The 14791-nt window shown below is 49.6% G+C and overlaps 1 protein-coding gene across 2 annotated transcripts in view; it reads right to left on the reverse strand.

Moving 5' to 3' along the window:
- Positions 1–14791, reverse strand: part of SLC6A13 (solute carrier family 6 member 13) — a 51282-nt gene that overhangs the window by 9627 nt on the left and 26864 nt on the right. For both annotated transcript variants that reach the window (XM_037988422.2, XM_073020314.1), the window contains 5 exons: positions 14275–14409; positions 13211–13351; positions 8238–8322; positions 7365–7497; positions 5327–5461 (listed from right to left, as the gene is read on the reverse strand). In XM_037988422.2, the coding sequence (XP_037844350.1) occupies positions 5327–5461; positions 7365–7497; positions 8238–8322; positions 13211–13351; positions 14275–14409 (629 nt within the window). The remainder of the gene's footprint in view (positions 1–5326; positions 5462–7364; positions 7498–8237; positions 8323–13210; positions 13352–14274; positions 14410–14791) is intronic.

A 14791-nucleotide genomic window follows, 5' to 3' on the forward strand; every position in this document is an offset into this window, starting at 1 on the left:
CCAGGAAAATGCAGCAGGAGGGCTGGAAACCCAGAGCACAAGGGTCAATGCACTCTTTGACCAAAGCCTTTGACTAAAGCCCCTCGCTGGGAGCTTGGCAAGCCGCAGCTCCCCACACAGCTGCTGCCCGACAAGCCTGCTGGGATGGGGAAAAGAACAGGGTCAGAAGCAGGGCTGAGGGACACGCAGAGCAAGCTGTTCCATTCCCACCACAGGCGCCCACCCCCTGCCCACGCCAGGAGCTCTGGTTTCTGGAAGAAAGCTCTGACATGTCTTTGGCTAGGGCAGAAGGCCGACCGAGGGAAAAACAAGTGTAAAAAATTCTTGGTGGAACGCAGGTAAAAAGAGGTCTTGGGGGGAAAGAGGAGGAGAGAGGATCTGGGAAAAATGTTTTCAGCCTCAAGTCCAACCCCCTGAATTATCCATCTCTCTCTACTGTTTTTAGGAAGGCAATGTGGTGTAACGGAAAAGCACGGGCTTTGAAGTTACGTTAATCTGGGCTCAATTCCTGACTTTATTAATTGCTGGCTGTGTGACCTTAGGCAATTCACTTAACCTCCCTGAACCTCCCTTTTCTCATGAGGAAAATGGGTATAATAACAAATAAAATAATGTATGTAAAAATGCCTAACACATAAATAAATACTCGTTTCCCATCTCACCTTCTAGAATAATAAAAAGCAGCTCTTAAAACTCTCAAATAATTCATATTCTTTGGAAATATCGATCACGGTGAATAAGACAGCAGTCTTCAAAAGACTACTTGAGATCGACCCAAGCTCCCCCGCGTGCCAGTTTTGTGATTCTGGGCAAGTTTCTTAGGTTCCCTAAGCTTCTGTTTCTCCCTCTGTAAGACAAGGCTGACCCCACACTCACAGGGTTGGACTGTGTCAAGCACTCGGCAAAGGGCCTGGCGAATGAGGAGCATAATAAGGTTAGCTTTGGCCACTGTTTACTGCTGCTATTATTTTAAAAAGCAACTCATCTTTCATGGGTAACGAGGTGGCATAGATTGGATTTCAATGCTAAAATAAAGACGAGTTCTAATCGGTGATTTCAACTTCCTCCCTAAACAAACCTTTCCTTCGACTGGCTTCACGCAGGGATTTAAAAGGTTCCAGGGGGGCTCTTCGGTGCCCTCCTCCCGTCCCCCGCCTTCGGCAATCTCCTAAAGTGCAGCAGAACGGGCACAGGGCCAGGACCCAGGAAAGAAACGAGTGGCCTGAACAAAGCGCAGGGTTCCAGCAGAGCCCTGGGTCTCCAGTGGCCACTCTCCAGGGGGACGAGACAAGGCCTGAGAACACCGGGAAAGGCAGCAACCTGCCCCCCAAACAGCAAGCCTGGCAGGAAAAGGGGAGCAAACAAGAGGGGAGCACGGCGTTGTCTCTGCCTGGCTCCCAACACCAGCCTCAGTGCTTGGCAGAGAGATCCGCCTTTGGTCTGTGTGTCGTGGAGAAGAAATTTTGCACCTTTCTCGAGTGCCAGGCAAATGCCAGTGAGAATAATCACACTTCCTGCGGAATGCCAACGAGATCAATTAGGGCTCTGGCAGAGCCCCCCCACCCCGCAGGTGCTGCTGTGTTCACTGACAACAAAGGCTTAGCTTCAGCATGAGACTTGGACCAGGCAGAGAAGGCGGCCGCCCAGCCCCCTCCCCACCGCCCCAAAGCACTTGGAAGACGGACGCTGCCTGCACGGCCCAAAGCTGGCTGGAATGGAAAGAACGGTGTCCCGGAGCACAGGCTGAAAGAGGCCTTTGTCCCTGCAGTCACCCAGACAGAGACTTAGGGCCTCATTAATGTTCAGAACTTGAAAGTGACCCGGTCCACCTTCTTTATGTTTTCTGGAAGCTATTATGTACCAAACATGGCACTGGAACAGATTCGGCACATAGTGGATACTCAGAGTAGATGCATTCAGGGTTTTGCTGATGAGCTGTGAGACAAACAAAGGTGAGCAGCCAGGGACCTCGTCTCCAAGAGTGGACCATAAAGTGCACGGCATTTGCCACCCTTCGGACCCAGTCCCAGCTGCAGGTATGAGGGTGAAAATATGCTTGAAGCTCTCTAGGCCTTAATGTCCTAATCTATAAAATGGGGTTGCCTGGTTGACCTGCTGTGAGCGTTTGCTGAAATAACGCGTGTAAGCCTCTGAACGATGTCAGGGACAGAGGAAGCACGCCCTAGTAGTTAGCTGTAAATAGCTGATCAGGACAAAGCTGTGAATCTGTTGTGGAAATCCTGAGCCCCTCTGTCCTTCCTCTCTGCCTGTCACCTTTCCTGGTCCTGCCTGCATCCTCTCTGGCCTACCTGCGGACAAAGGTGATCAGTGATCTTCGTGCCTTAGCCACTGGTTCTCAACTCTGCTGCTCCAGAACCACCGTGGCTCTCTCGTGTGCGGGGAATCCAAGCCAAACTCTTCACCCGGACTTCAAAGCCTCCCCTCCTCTCAGCTTCCCCTACGACTCCTGCTCGCCACCTGCTGTCCACCACAGCCCTTTGGTTCTAGGTAAGTCAAAGGGCTTATGATTCACAAAACAAAGATATCCTTTGCCTGGTCTGCCATAATTACTGGCTGCACAAACTTAGGCCACGGTGGGCTCATCTTACAATGAGGAACATGCACTGGGGTCCTAGAAGGATCCCAGTTGTGCTTCGATAGTTTGGCTCCAAAGTCTGACTACAGCCCTAGTGCCCGGCGTGGACATGCGGCAGTAGCAATCTTATCTCTGTGCTGTCTGAGAAATGGGAGAAGGGAAAGATAAGCCTCTATCCCACCAGACGGTTATTGAGAAACTCTCAGGACCAGGGCTACTCGACTCTGCAGGGAGGTTTCTGAACAGCAGTGGTCTGGCTGCTTCCGGAAGCCACAGCGTCCCAGTAGAGCTCAGGATGAAAGAATCCAAACCGGGCCGGAGTGGACAGGAGACCGAGAACGGCGTGGCTTCCGGATCGCCTGACGTTCTGCACCAGGGGGAGCCATTGCCCCTGTGTGCACGGAGCTCCCAGCCTCGGTGTGCCTGTCCCCTTTCTCTTGCTCCCTGTCAGCAACGTCAGTGAATATGCTGGTGCCCGACTATTTTAAAACGTTTGGAGCCATCCCAGAGTGTCTTCTATGTGCTGGGAGCCACTCGCCCTTATGTCTCCTTGGGGCTTCTTTCACAGACACAGAGAGATCCTCCAGCAACAAGAGGAGGATCTCCAGGTTGCACACTCACTGCCCTGGCAGGGTGGCCTCTGCGCCCAGGAGGCAGAGGCAGGGCATAACCAGGTAACATTTCAGGGCCTCTGGGGCAGAGATTACCCACGCTCCCCTCCGGCCCTCAACACCTCCTAGTTTTGCCAGCTTTCAACTGGCTGCCAAAGAGGAGAAGGTAAGAGACTTGTCAGAGGCAGGGGCGGCCCATTCCAGGTCTTGCTTTTCAACCCCCTTCAGGCAGCAGGCAACACCGCCTCTCCCTACCCAGATGGTAAAAAAGCACGCTGTAGGCCGGGCGCGGTGGCTCAAGCCTGTAATCCCAGCACTTTGGGAGGCCGAGACAGGTGGATCACGAGGTCAGGAGATCGAGACTATCCTGGCTAACACGGTGAAACCCCATCTCTACTAAAAAACACACAAAAAAACTAGCCGGGCATGGTGGTGGGTACCTGTAGTCCCAGCTACTCGGGAGGCTGAGGCAGGAGAATGGCGGGAACCCGGGAGGCGGAGCTTGCAGTGAGCTGAGATCAGGCCACTGCACTCCAGCCTGGGCGACAGAGCGAGACTCCGTCTCAAAAAAAAAATAAAAATAAAAATAAAAAATAAAATAAAAATAAAAATAAAAAGCACACTGTAGCAGAGGGAGTGCAGACCACCAAGGCAGGGTGGGGAGGAGACTCGGCGTCTCTGGACATCTGACAGGGAAACTTAACACTAGCCCAGCTGGCTGAGGGCAGGGCCAGGGAGCTGGGGCCTAGACGTGGGTCACATGGGCAGAGGGAGGGAGCCAGGAGGCAGATTGAGGGGTAAGAATTAAAGAGGAAGCTCAGTAGGAGACAAGCCCCTAAGAGATAAATGTATGAAGTGGGTGGGGAGAGGATGGGAGAAGGATACCCTTGAGTAAGGACTGTGAGTGACACTTGGGGCCCTTGAGAAACATTACTAGAAATATTACCCTAGTAATATTTGCCTGGGTTCCCTGGCAGCTGTGAACCCAAGAAGGGACAGTGTCAGACACCTTATGACCACAAACAGCTGCTAACACGTCAGAGGCATTTGAACCAGAGCGACTCCAGCTTGAATAGGGGGCGGGTGAAATAAAGCTGAGACCTTCTGGGCCGCGTTCCCAGGAGTGAGGCATTCTCAGTCACGGGATGAGACAGGAGGTCGTCACGTCCCCACACACAGGTCATAAAGACCTTGCTGATAAAACAGGTTTCAGTAAAGGAGACGGCCAAAACCCGCGAAAACCAAGATGGCGACAGAAGTGACCTCTGGTCTTCCTCACCACTCTTTACATGCAAATTACTATGCATTAGCATGCCGAAAGACCCTCCCACCAGTGCCATGACAGTTTACAAATGCGAAGGGAGTTAACCTCTATGGTCTGACACGGGGGGAGAACCCTCAGTTTTGGGAATTGCCCACACCTTTCCGGAAAACTAATGAATAACCCACCCCTTGTTTAGCATATAATCAAGAAATAACCATAAAAACGGGCAACCAGTAGCCCTGGGGCATCCTACCTATGGAGCAGCCATTCTTTATTCCTTTATTTTATTTTATTTTATTTTAGACAGAGTCTCACTCTGTTGGCCAGGTTGGAGTGCAGTGGCGCCATCTCAGCTCACTGCAACATTCACCTCCCAGGTTCAAGTGATTCTCCTGCCTCAGCCTCCCGAGTAGCTGGCATTACAGGCTCCCACCACCACGCCCGGCTAATTTTTGTATTTTTTAGTAGAGGGGGGGTTTCACTATGTTGGCCAGACTGGTCTCGAACTCCTGACATCAAATGATCCACCCACCTCGGCCTCCCAAAGTGCTGGGATTACAGGCGTGAGCCAGCGCACCTGGCCTCCTTTACTTTCCTAATAAGCTTGCTTTTGCTTTATTCTACTCCCCCCAAATTCTTTCTTGTGCAAGGTCCAAGAACCCTCTCTTGGGGTCTGGATTGGGACCCCTTTCCAGCAACAAACAGGTATCTAGAGAAGGAAGGGTGCACCCCTGCTGCCACTGTGGACATCCTAGGGTAGTGCTAGGTGCAGGGGTTCCCTGCCAGAGTGCAGGGAAAGCCTGGAGCTCAGGTGCCCCGGGAGTCACGTGAGGGCTCCTGTCTGTGGTTTCTTACCTGGGGATCCCACAGACGCGTGAGGTTTGGGTACAGGTAAAACTGAATTCCTTGGGCTGCCCCAGGCAACGTCACCCCTCGAATTAACAAGACCACCAGCATGAGGTAAGGAAATGTGGCCGTGAAGTACACCACCTGGTCATGGGCAAATGAGAGACAAGGAGCTTGTGAGTGAGGAAGTGGCAGAGGCAGGAGGCAGGGGCAGGAGCTCCTCAGGAAAGGTCAAGGGAGTGTTCCTCCTGCTCCCAGCTCGTCCACAGCTGTTTAGTTTTGTTGCGGGAAGTCAGGGACCCCCCGAATGGAGGGACCGGCTGGGAGCCACGGCAGAGGAACATAAATTGTGAAGATTTCATGGACATTTATCAGTTTCCAAATAATACTTTTATAATTTCTTATGCCTGTTTTTACTTTAATCTTTTAATCCTGTTGTCTTTGTAAGCTGAGGATGTACATCACCTCAGGACCACTGTGATAAATGTGTTAACTGTACAAATTGATTGTAAAACACGTGTGTTTGAACAATATGAAATCAGTGCACCTTGAAAAAGAACAGAATAACAGCGATTTTTGGGGAACAAGGGAAGACAACCATAAGGTCTGACTGCCTGCGGGGTCAGGCAAAAAGAGCCATATTTTTCTTCTTGCAGAGAGCCTGTAAGTGGACGTGCAAGTAGGAGATATATCGCTAAATTCTTTTTCTAGCAAGGAATATTAATATTAATACCCTGGGAAAGGAATGCATTCCTGGGGGGAGGTCTATAAACAGCCACTCTGGGAATGTCTGCCTTATGCGGTTGAGATAAGGACTGAGATATGCCCTGGTCTCCTGCAGTACACTCAGGCTTACTAGGGTGGGGGAAAATTCCACCCTGGTACATTTGTGGTCAGACCGGTTCTCTGTTCTCAAACCCTGTTTTCTGTTGTTTAAGATGTTTATCAAGACCATACGTGCACCGCTGAACATAGACCCTTATTAGTAGTTCTGCTTTTGCCCTTTGCCCTGTGATCTTTGTTGGACCCTTATTAGTAGCTCTACTTTTGCCCCTTGTCCTGTTCCCTCAGAAGCATGTGATCTTTGTTAGACCCTTATTAGTAGTTCTGCTTTTTGCCCTTTGAAGCATGTGATCTTTGTACCTACTCCCTGTTCTTACACCCCCTCCCCTTTTGAAACCCTTAATAAAAACTTGCTGGTTTTGAGGCTCAGGTGGGCATCACGGTCCTACTAATATGTGATGTCGCTCCCGGCAGCCCAGCTATAAAATTCCTCTCTTTGTACTGTCTCTATTTCTCAGTCAGCTGACACTTATGGAAAATAGAAAGAACCTACATTGAAATACTGGGGGCCAGTTCCCTGAAATAGTTCCATCTCCCCTATCCCTTGAGCTACAGCCTCCCCTCTTCCCTTCCTCCCTCCAGCTAAAAGCTCCCGCCTCCCCTGACACATATTCAATAAATATTTGTTGAGTGACTGACATTTGGCATTCTCCCAACAAGTGTGCTTGGCATTCACGGCAAGGATTGTCAGATATGAAAAGATTTGTGGCACGTGACCCCTGTCCTCACATAGCTTAGCACAACCAGGCAGCCAGATTAGGAGAGGCCCCCAGGGCAAGAGTTCGGAAGAATTCAGAATGCCCTCTTTGCTCCAGGGCAAAGAGTCCCCCGGAATTCTTGAGTTGGTTAAGAGTCATTTTGAGATGAAGAGTCTTCATGGAATTCTTTTTCCAAAGAACTGTTGTATCAATTAGGGAACCATGACTCATGTTCAATTCGCAATGTGCCCACACATCATCAATTCCAAGATCAGATTACCCTGGAGGTGTCCTTCCTGTCCTTCTCGCTCTCTTCCAGTCCCAAAATCCAGAAGCACGGGAATCCAGGAGAGGCACAGAATCAAGGATGGAAGCTGCATCAAATCCTTGCTGGGTCATCGCCTCCCATCCTCGACGGGGCCACAGCTTCGAGAACTCCTGGGTGACAGCCCCTAGTGAGGACAGGGAGTCCGGGGATGGGAGGGGCAGGAGCTCCCCACACGAACCTTGCCTGTGGACTTGACCCCCTTCCAGATGCAGAAGTAGCAGATGACCCAGGCCAGCAGGAGGCACAGAGCCAGCTCCCAGCGCAGGGCCCCCAGGTGCTGGATCCCATCAGAGATCTTCAAGACCCGCCGCCTGGGGAAAGAAGGGTTGAACCTGGCTTACTTTTTCTGCCAGCCTCAGTTTTGTGGCCCCGTTCCTGGGACAGTGGAGCCAAGCCGTGCCTCCCGGCTCTTGTCTAAAGGCTTCTCTGCTCTCTTCACATGAGGCCATCCTTAGCCCAGAGCTGGAGGTGGACATAAAGGTGGAGAGTGGAGACTGCAGAGCTGGAGGTGGACATAAAGGTGGAGAGCGGAGACTGCAGAGCTGGAGGTGGATATAAAGGTGGAGAATGGAGACTGCAGAAAGGTGGAGAATGGAGACTGTCCCAGGTAAGTTTGCTCCGAGTGCTTTGTCCCCAGCCAGGGGAAGGAGGTGCAGGCACCTATGTTCCCAACCAAGGTTTCAGGACTTTTTGACAGCAGGACTGTTGCCCTGGGTGAATATCAATACTGGGGGGAGGGGTGGGTCACAGTCCACACACTTGCAGACACAGGGAGGAGGAAGTGCAGAGTGAGAGCACATATGCACACACACTCTCTGACGAGGGGCAGGGGTGCAGGCAAGGAAGGCCAGGCACAGCCCGAGGAGAACTGCAAGAGTCTTATCTCTGAAACAAGTCCTGCAATAACCACAAACACGGGCACCACAGAAAAAAGCCACTTAGTGGAAATTCTTCCCTTGCTGTCTATTGAGAGTGACCTTGGTGTGACCTCCTCCCCATACCCTTCTTCTGAACACATGGCCCACACTGGGTGGGGAAGGGTCTCACTTACTCCCAGAACTCGATGACAGGAGAGGTGGCATTCTCAGAGGTACCATTCAGGGAGCCGTTGGTCTTCTGGAACTCCACACAGTGTTCTACCCATGGGTCACGAGGAGGGAAAAAGAGAAAAATCATCAGCCAGCGTATGACACAACTGGAGAGCAGGGTGATTTCTAGGAGAATGGGAAGGAAGGTATTCGGCAGAAGCCAGGCTAAGGTTATCCGCACAAAACATCCTCCCACACATAGTAACCTCAACAAACGCAGCTGACTCTCCACTGCACACTTGGACATGTGGGTACATAGATGCTTGGGTATATATTCTCCTTAAGCATGATCAGATGGCAACAGGAAAGATGCTCTCCAGACCAGCTGCTTCAAAGCACGCTAACATTTCTAGGTAGGCACCCTGTGCGAAGTCACCACCTTTGAGGACTAATAAGAACAGTTTCTGGGGAAGTGACGTGTCAGAATGGCCAAGAGCACAGGCTGGAAAGCTCTGGCTTGAATGCTCACCCCCTGGGTACGAACTGTGCGTCTGGGGGTTGGTTATAGCTCAGCTCTCTGTGTTTGGCTTCCCTCGTCTCTAAAACGTAGATAGTAAGATCCATTGCGTAGGATTGATAAGAAATTAAATGAAAACATGGATGTAGAGCGCTCAATACATGGTCTCTTTATTATTTGTATGTGATTTTGGAGTTCTACAAAGAGTATTGACTTTTTTATGTTTGATAAATACAATAATCCTGGGAAATATTAAAACCGATACTGTTTTCCCCATTGTGCCCATGAAGACAGTGGATCGTCTTAGAAATGGCCTGTATCTGCTCATGAATGAGCAAGTGTAGGCCGGAACCCGGGTCAGCAAGTTGTCTGGGTTCCACCTTCTTGTCACTTCTACTACCAACACCTGGTAGAGGGTAGGCACCATCCGCTCCTGGCTCCTACTTGGCCTTCAGTTTTCACCCTTGCTCCCCTCGTGAAATCTCCATTTTGTTCAACCTTAGATCACTCTATGTCACACCCCAGGTCAAGGCCTCCAATGGGTTTCCCATCCCACTCAAAGGAAGAAGCCGCAACCCCTTTAGTTGCCTTCAAGGCCCTACTGGATCCATTCCCGCACCATTCCCTCAGCCACCTGCCCTCCCACATCCACCCTGTTCCCTGCACACACGGGGCATGTTAGGTGCCGTGCCGCCTCAGCTCCTTCCTCCTAGAGTTCTTGTCCCCCAGCTGAATGCCTCGTTCCCCTCCTCCTTGAGACCAGTGCTGAAGGGGCATCTCAGTAAGGCCTTTCCTGACCATGCCACTGAAAATTGCAACCCCACCCATAAAACTCACAGTCTCTGTCTTATTTTCCTCCGTAGCCCGTCTTCTAACATGACATGTCCTGCTGCTTTCTAACCGGACACGTCTCACCCACTTGTTTTGTTTACGTCTCTACCTCCCGGACGCGTCTCAGCCACTTGTTTTGTTTACGCCTCTCCCTCCCGGACACGTCTCGTCCACTTGTTTTGTTTACGTCTCTACCTCCCGGACACGTCTCACCCACTTGTTTTGTTTACGTCTCTACCTCCCGGACACGTCTCGTCCACTTGTTTTGTTTACGTCTCTACCTCCCGGACACGTTTCACCCACTTGTTTTGTTTACGCCTCTACCTCCCGGACACGTTTCACCCACTTGTTTTGTTTACGTCTCTACCTCCCACCGCTAGAATGAGGGTGGCCAGGAGGATGAGGTCTTTGTTTTTGTTTATTACCATATTCCCAGTGCTCAGAACAGAGCCTGGTATCATACAGCAGGAGCTCAACAAATATCTGTTGGGTGGTTGAAGGCCATCTGGGAGCTCTGTCCACTAAACCATTCACTTTCCTTGACACTGCAGCACACCCAGAAAAGCATTATTTCATCTTGGCAGGACGGCGTGTCTTGTGCTGTTCAAATGCTAGGCTCTGAGTAAAACCAGGCTCACCAGGAGAGATGTCAACAATGTCAAAAAATAACACTCAGGTATTCAATTTGCCTCAGAATTGTCCCAGAGACCGCCAGTCGATCCAAAGGAAGATAGGCCTAATGATGCCCTGAAGCAAACGCTCTAGGCCACCAAAAATTGACAAAATTGTTTTAAGAGGGACTCCACTGAGATCTGGATAAAATCTTTACTCTCTGACAAGCTGGTTGTCAAGGGTGGTTTCAGTACACAAAGATATTTTTAAAAATAAAATAAAGAAATATATATATAAAGCTAAAGAATTACAATAAAACAGATTTTTTTCTGGAGACCAAGTCCTTCTCTACTATCCAGGCTGGAGCACAGTGGCACAATCTCGGCTCACTGCAACCTCCACCTCCCAGGCTCAAGCAATCCTCCTGTCTCAGCCTCTCAAGTAGCGAGGGCCATGGGTGTGTGCCACCACCCCGGCACAATTTTTGTATTTTTAGTAGAGATGGGGTTTCAGCACCTTGCCCAGGCTGGTCTCGAACCCCTGAGCTGAAGGGATCCACTGGCTTCAGCCTCCCAAAGTGCTGGGATTACAGGCGTGAGCCACTGTCCCCAGACTAATTATAATAAAACAGATCTTTAAACCCCGATTCATTCAGTCAATATTTTTGAGTGCTTATGATAGAGCCAGCACCGTGCTAGGCACAGAAGCTGTGGAGATAAAGACACCTTTTCTGCTCTCACGATCTGATGACTAGTGGGAAAATCAAGTCAACAAGCAGAAGAAAAGTGAGGGAAGTGCAGCAGTAGGGCCGAGGCCAGTGCAGGTGCCACCAGACACATTTAAGAAGAGCCTCATGCGATCTTGGGGTATCAGAGGAGGTACCCCCAAGGTTTACTTTCCCTTTGAAAAATCAGGGTGGAATGGAGGTGGTGGCAGTGATGCACAAAGCCGTGCCTGGAAGGGGAGCAGCAAGTACAAGGCGAGGGAGGTAACGGTGAGATGGAGACATAGACAGGAGCCAGGTCATGAAGGGATAAAGAATATCATGCTAACCACGCAAAATGCTTTTCCGGGTAAGTAAAGGATTCAAACTGCAGTTCAGAATTGAGTAACTTATCTGAGCGAGAAAGAATTGGTCCAGGCGCAGTGGCTCACACCTGCAATCCCAGCACTTTGGGAGGCTTAGGCAGGGGGATCACAAGGTCAGGAGTTCAAGACCAGGCTGACCAAAATGGTGAAACCCCATCTCTACTAAAAACACAAAAAATTAGCTGGGCATGGTGGTGGGCGCCTGTAATCCCAGCTACTCTGGATGCTGAAGCAGAGAACTGCTTAAACCTGGGAGGTGGAGGTTGCAGTGAGCTGAGATCGCACCACTGCACTCTAGCCTGGGCGACAGAGCAAGACTCCATCTCGAACAAACAAAAAGATAAAAAAGAAAGAAAGAGTTAATCATGGCTAGCCCACTTCAAAGGGGTAGGGCCTTGTTGACTGGCACTGGAAGATACTTGGACAAGGAGAGAGGGATGTGCCAAGAATCCAAGCTGAAGAGTGTCCCCTGTGCTCTCCAGCCACGCTGTCCACTAGGGCAGCCATGAGCCACCTGTGGCTCTTTAAGTTAACATTCAATGCACATGTCAAAGTTCTGTTCCTCCAACCACTTGCCACATTTCAGATGCTCAATAACCACATGTAGGAGTCACTCCAAACCTACACTGGTTCACTGCGACTGCCCAGAAAAGGTAAATCAATAAATAACCACACGTAGCTGGTATTAATAGCTACCGTATTGGATAGTGCAAAGAACATTTTCATCATTACAGACAGTTCTTTTGGACAGCATTGTCCTAGATATTTTTGTTGTTGTTGTTACTTTCTTTTTTTTTTTTTTTTTTTTTGAGATAGAGTCTCGCTCTGTCGCCCAGGCTGGAGTGCAGTGGCGCCATCTCGGCTCACTGCAAGCTCCGCCTCCCAGGTTCATGCCATTCTCCTGCCTCAGCCTCCCAAGTAGCTGGGACCACAGGCGCCTGCCACCACACCCGGCTAGTTTTTTGTATTTTTTTAGTAGAGACGGGGTTTCACATGTTAGCCAGGATGGCCTTGATCTCCTGACCTCGTGATCCACCCGCCTCGGCCTCCCAAAGTGCTGGGAATACAGGCGTGAGCCACTGCGCCCGGCCTGTTTTCGTTACTTTCTATACATTAGAGTCAGTAGTTCTATTACCATGGGTGGCTCAGGTAGTCTTACAAGCACAGGAGAAATTACAGATATGCAGCACACAGCAACATTTCAGTCAACAGTCGATCACCTATATGACAGTGTTCCCGTGTGGTTATAAAATACTGCATCTTCACTGTACCTTTTCTAGGTTTCACTATGTTTAGATACACAAACACCTACCACTGTGCTACACGTGCCTACAGTGTTCAGTACAGTATTACAGCACGCAGCCCAGGTGTGTGATGGGCTGTGCCATGTAGGGGTGTGTGTGCGCACTCTGTGATGTTCATACAACAGGGCATTTCTCAGAGTGTACCCCTGTCATTCAGTGACACACGACTGCGATTGCTACTATAAATCACAGCGGACCCTCGAACAACACAGATCTGAACTGTGCGGGTCCACTTGTATGCGGATTTTCTCCCGCCTCTGCCACCCCGACAAGCAAGTCCGGATGAATAGCAAGTTTGAAAGACCTAAAATGTATCAGAAAGAAGATATGAGAAACAAATGAATGAACAAGACATGTATCCATATATCAAACTAACCATATTCCAAGCTGATTTAAGTAAATGGCCAAACAACGTAACAGTGGTCAGTTCTCATTGAAGATGTTAATTTTTTCTTTAAAAGGTTCCTGACATTTTGCCTGTGAGGCTGGTGAATCCTCGATCTTATTCTTGACATCAGCTCTCCATGATCTGCTTGGGTGATTTCTGGGGTGTCCATGTTAAGCTGGGATACGGGGACAATCCCACTTCCGGTGAATGTGGCAGAACAGGAGGAGGAAGCGGGCCCTCGGGAGATGACCATACCTGTGTTCCACTCGTGGTGGCAGCCGCCCCAGGGCAGGTCGATGGTGAAGCTGCTGAAGAGGTAGAAAAGGGCCCAGGCCAACACAATGATGTAGTAGACGTTGAGGAGGATGACGATCATCTGGGAGGCGTAGCCAATGCCTGCGGGGAAACTGCAGAATTGGGCTAGGGAAGGCGGACGGTGCTGGCGTGCACCTGTCATCTCAGCTATGCGGGATGCTGAGGTGAGAGGATTGTCTGAGGCCAGGAGTTCAATTTACCATTGAGGAAAACTGCTATTTTTGTAACTCCCTGTGAATCTGTAATTATTTCAAAATAAAAACTAAAGAAAATCCTATATATGGAGAAATAATGAAATTAAAGACTGTAAATTTTAAATACTTGTGTCAAGATAGAACTTCTTTTTTTTTTTTAGAGACAGAGTTTCGCTCTTGTCGCCCAGGCTGGAGTGCAGTGGTGCAGTCTCGGCTCACTGCAACCTCCACCTCCCAGGTTCAAGAGATTCTCCTGCCTCAGCCTCCTGAGTAGCTAGGATTACAGGTGCCCACCACCACACCCAGCTAATTTTTTGTATTTTTTGTATTTTTGTATTTTAATTTCACCATGTTGGCCAGGCTGGTCTCAAACTCCTGACCTCAGGTGATCCACCCGCCTCGGCCTCCCAAAGTGCTGGGATTACAGGCCTGAGCCACCACGCCCAGCCAAGATAGAACTATTAATGAAATAATTTTTTCTCATTTAAAGTTCTCTTTTAAAATTTTTATAATTGAGCTAAATATGTCTTAAAATACAACATTTTTATGTATTTAAAACATATAGCTAAAGTAGCTTTGCACTCTACTTACTTAACCTAAAGCCTTTGCCCCATCCTCGCTGCTGTTTCTCGCCCACTCTCTGATGGATCTGCTGACTAGCTTAGCATGCATCCCACAAACCAAGGATTTAGCACAGAGACTCGGGGTCTTACCTCAACCTCAGAACTGCTACTAATCACTCAAGTCATTCCAAATAAGGTTCACAACCACTAATGAAGATGCTTTGGAATCAGGTACAGAGCTACTCACCCTCAAAGATGGGGCAGATCTTCCTCCAGGCTGTGACGCCTCCCTGGCTAGTGTACTGGCCTAGCGCTGTCTCCAGAAGGAAGACAGGAATGCCACAGGTAAAGAGGAAGACGAGGTAGGGGATGAAGAAGGCACCTGTGGTTAGAAAACAGGCTGTTCATTTCCTGGGTCTATTCTCCTCATGGTCTGCACTCACCTCCTCCCATGACCAACCCACACTGCCAGTCAGAATCTCGGAGGTAGAGAACATGCAAAGCTGCAGGAGACAGCTGCCTAGATGTTTGGAACCATAGCAGAGATCAAGAGTCACCGTGTTACTACACGGTCTCTTGCCTTTTTTCACTGCAAACTTTCAGTCTATACCTATTAAAGTTTGTTCCCCACTGAACAATTACTGCCTAACACATAACTTGTGGCAATAACAAGGAGCTTATTAAAAAACGGATGTCTAGCAGCATTGGCACAGTCCACAGCCTGTAATTCTTTTCAAAGAAATCATTGCTCTTAATGTCAGGTA

The sequence above is a fragment of the Chlorocebus sabaeus genome, chromosome 11 (assembly GCF_047675955.1).
Source record: "Chlorocebus sabaeus isolate Y175 chromosome 11, mChlSab1.0.hap1, whole genome shotgun sequence".
In the NCBI taxonomy this organism is placed as follows: domain Eukaryota; kingdom Metazoa; phylum Chordata; class Mammalia; order Primates; family Cercopithecidae; genus Chlorocebus; species Chlorocebus sabaeus.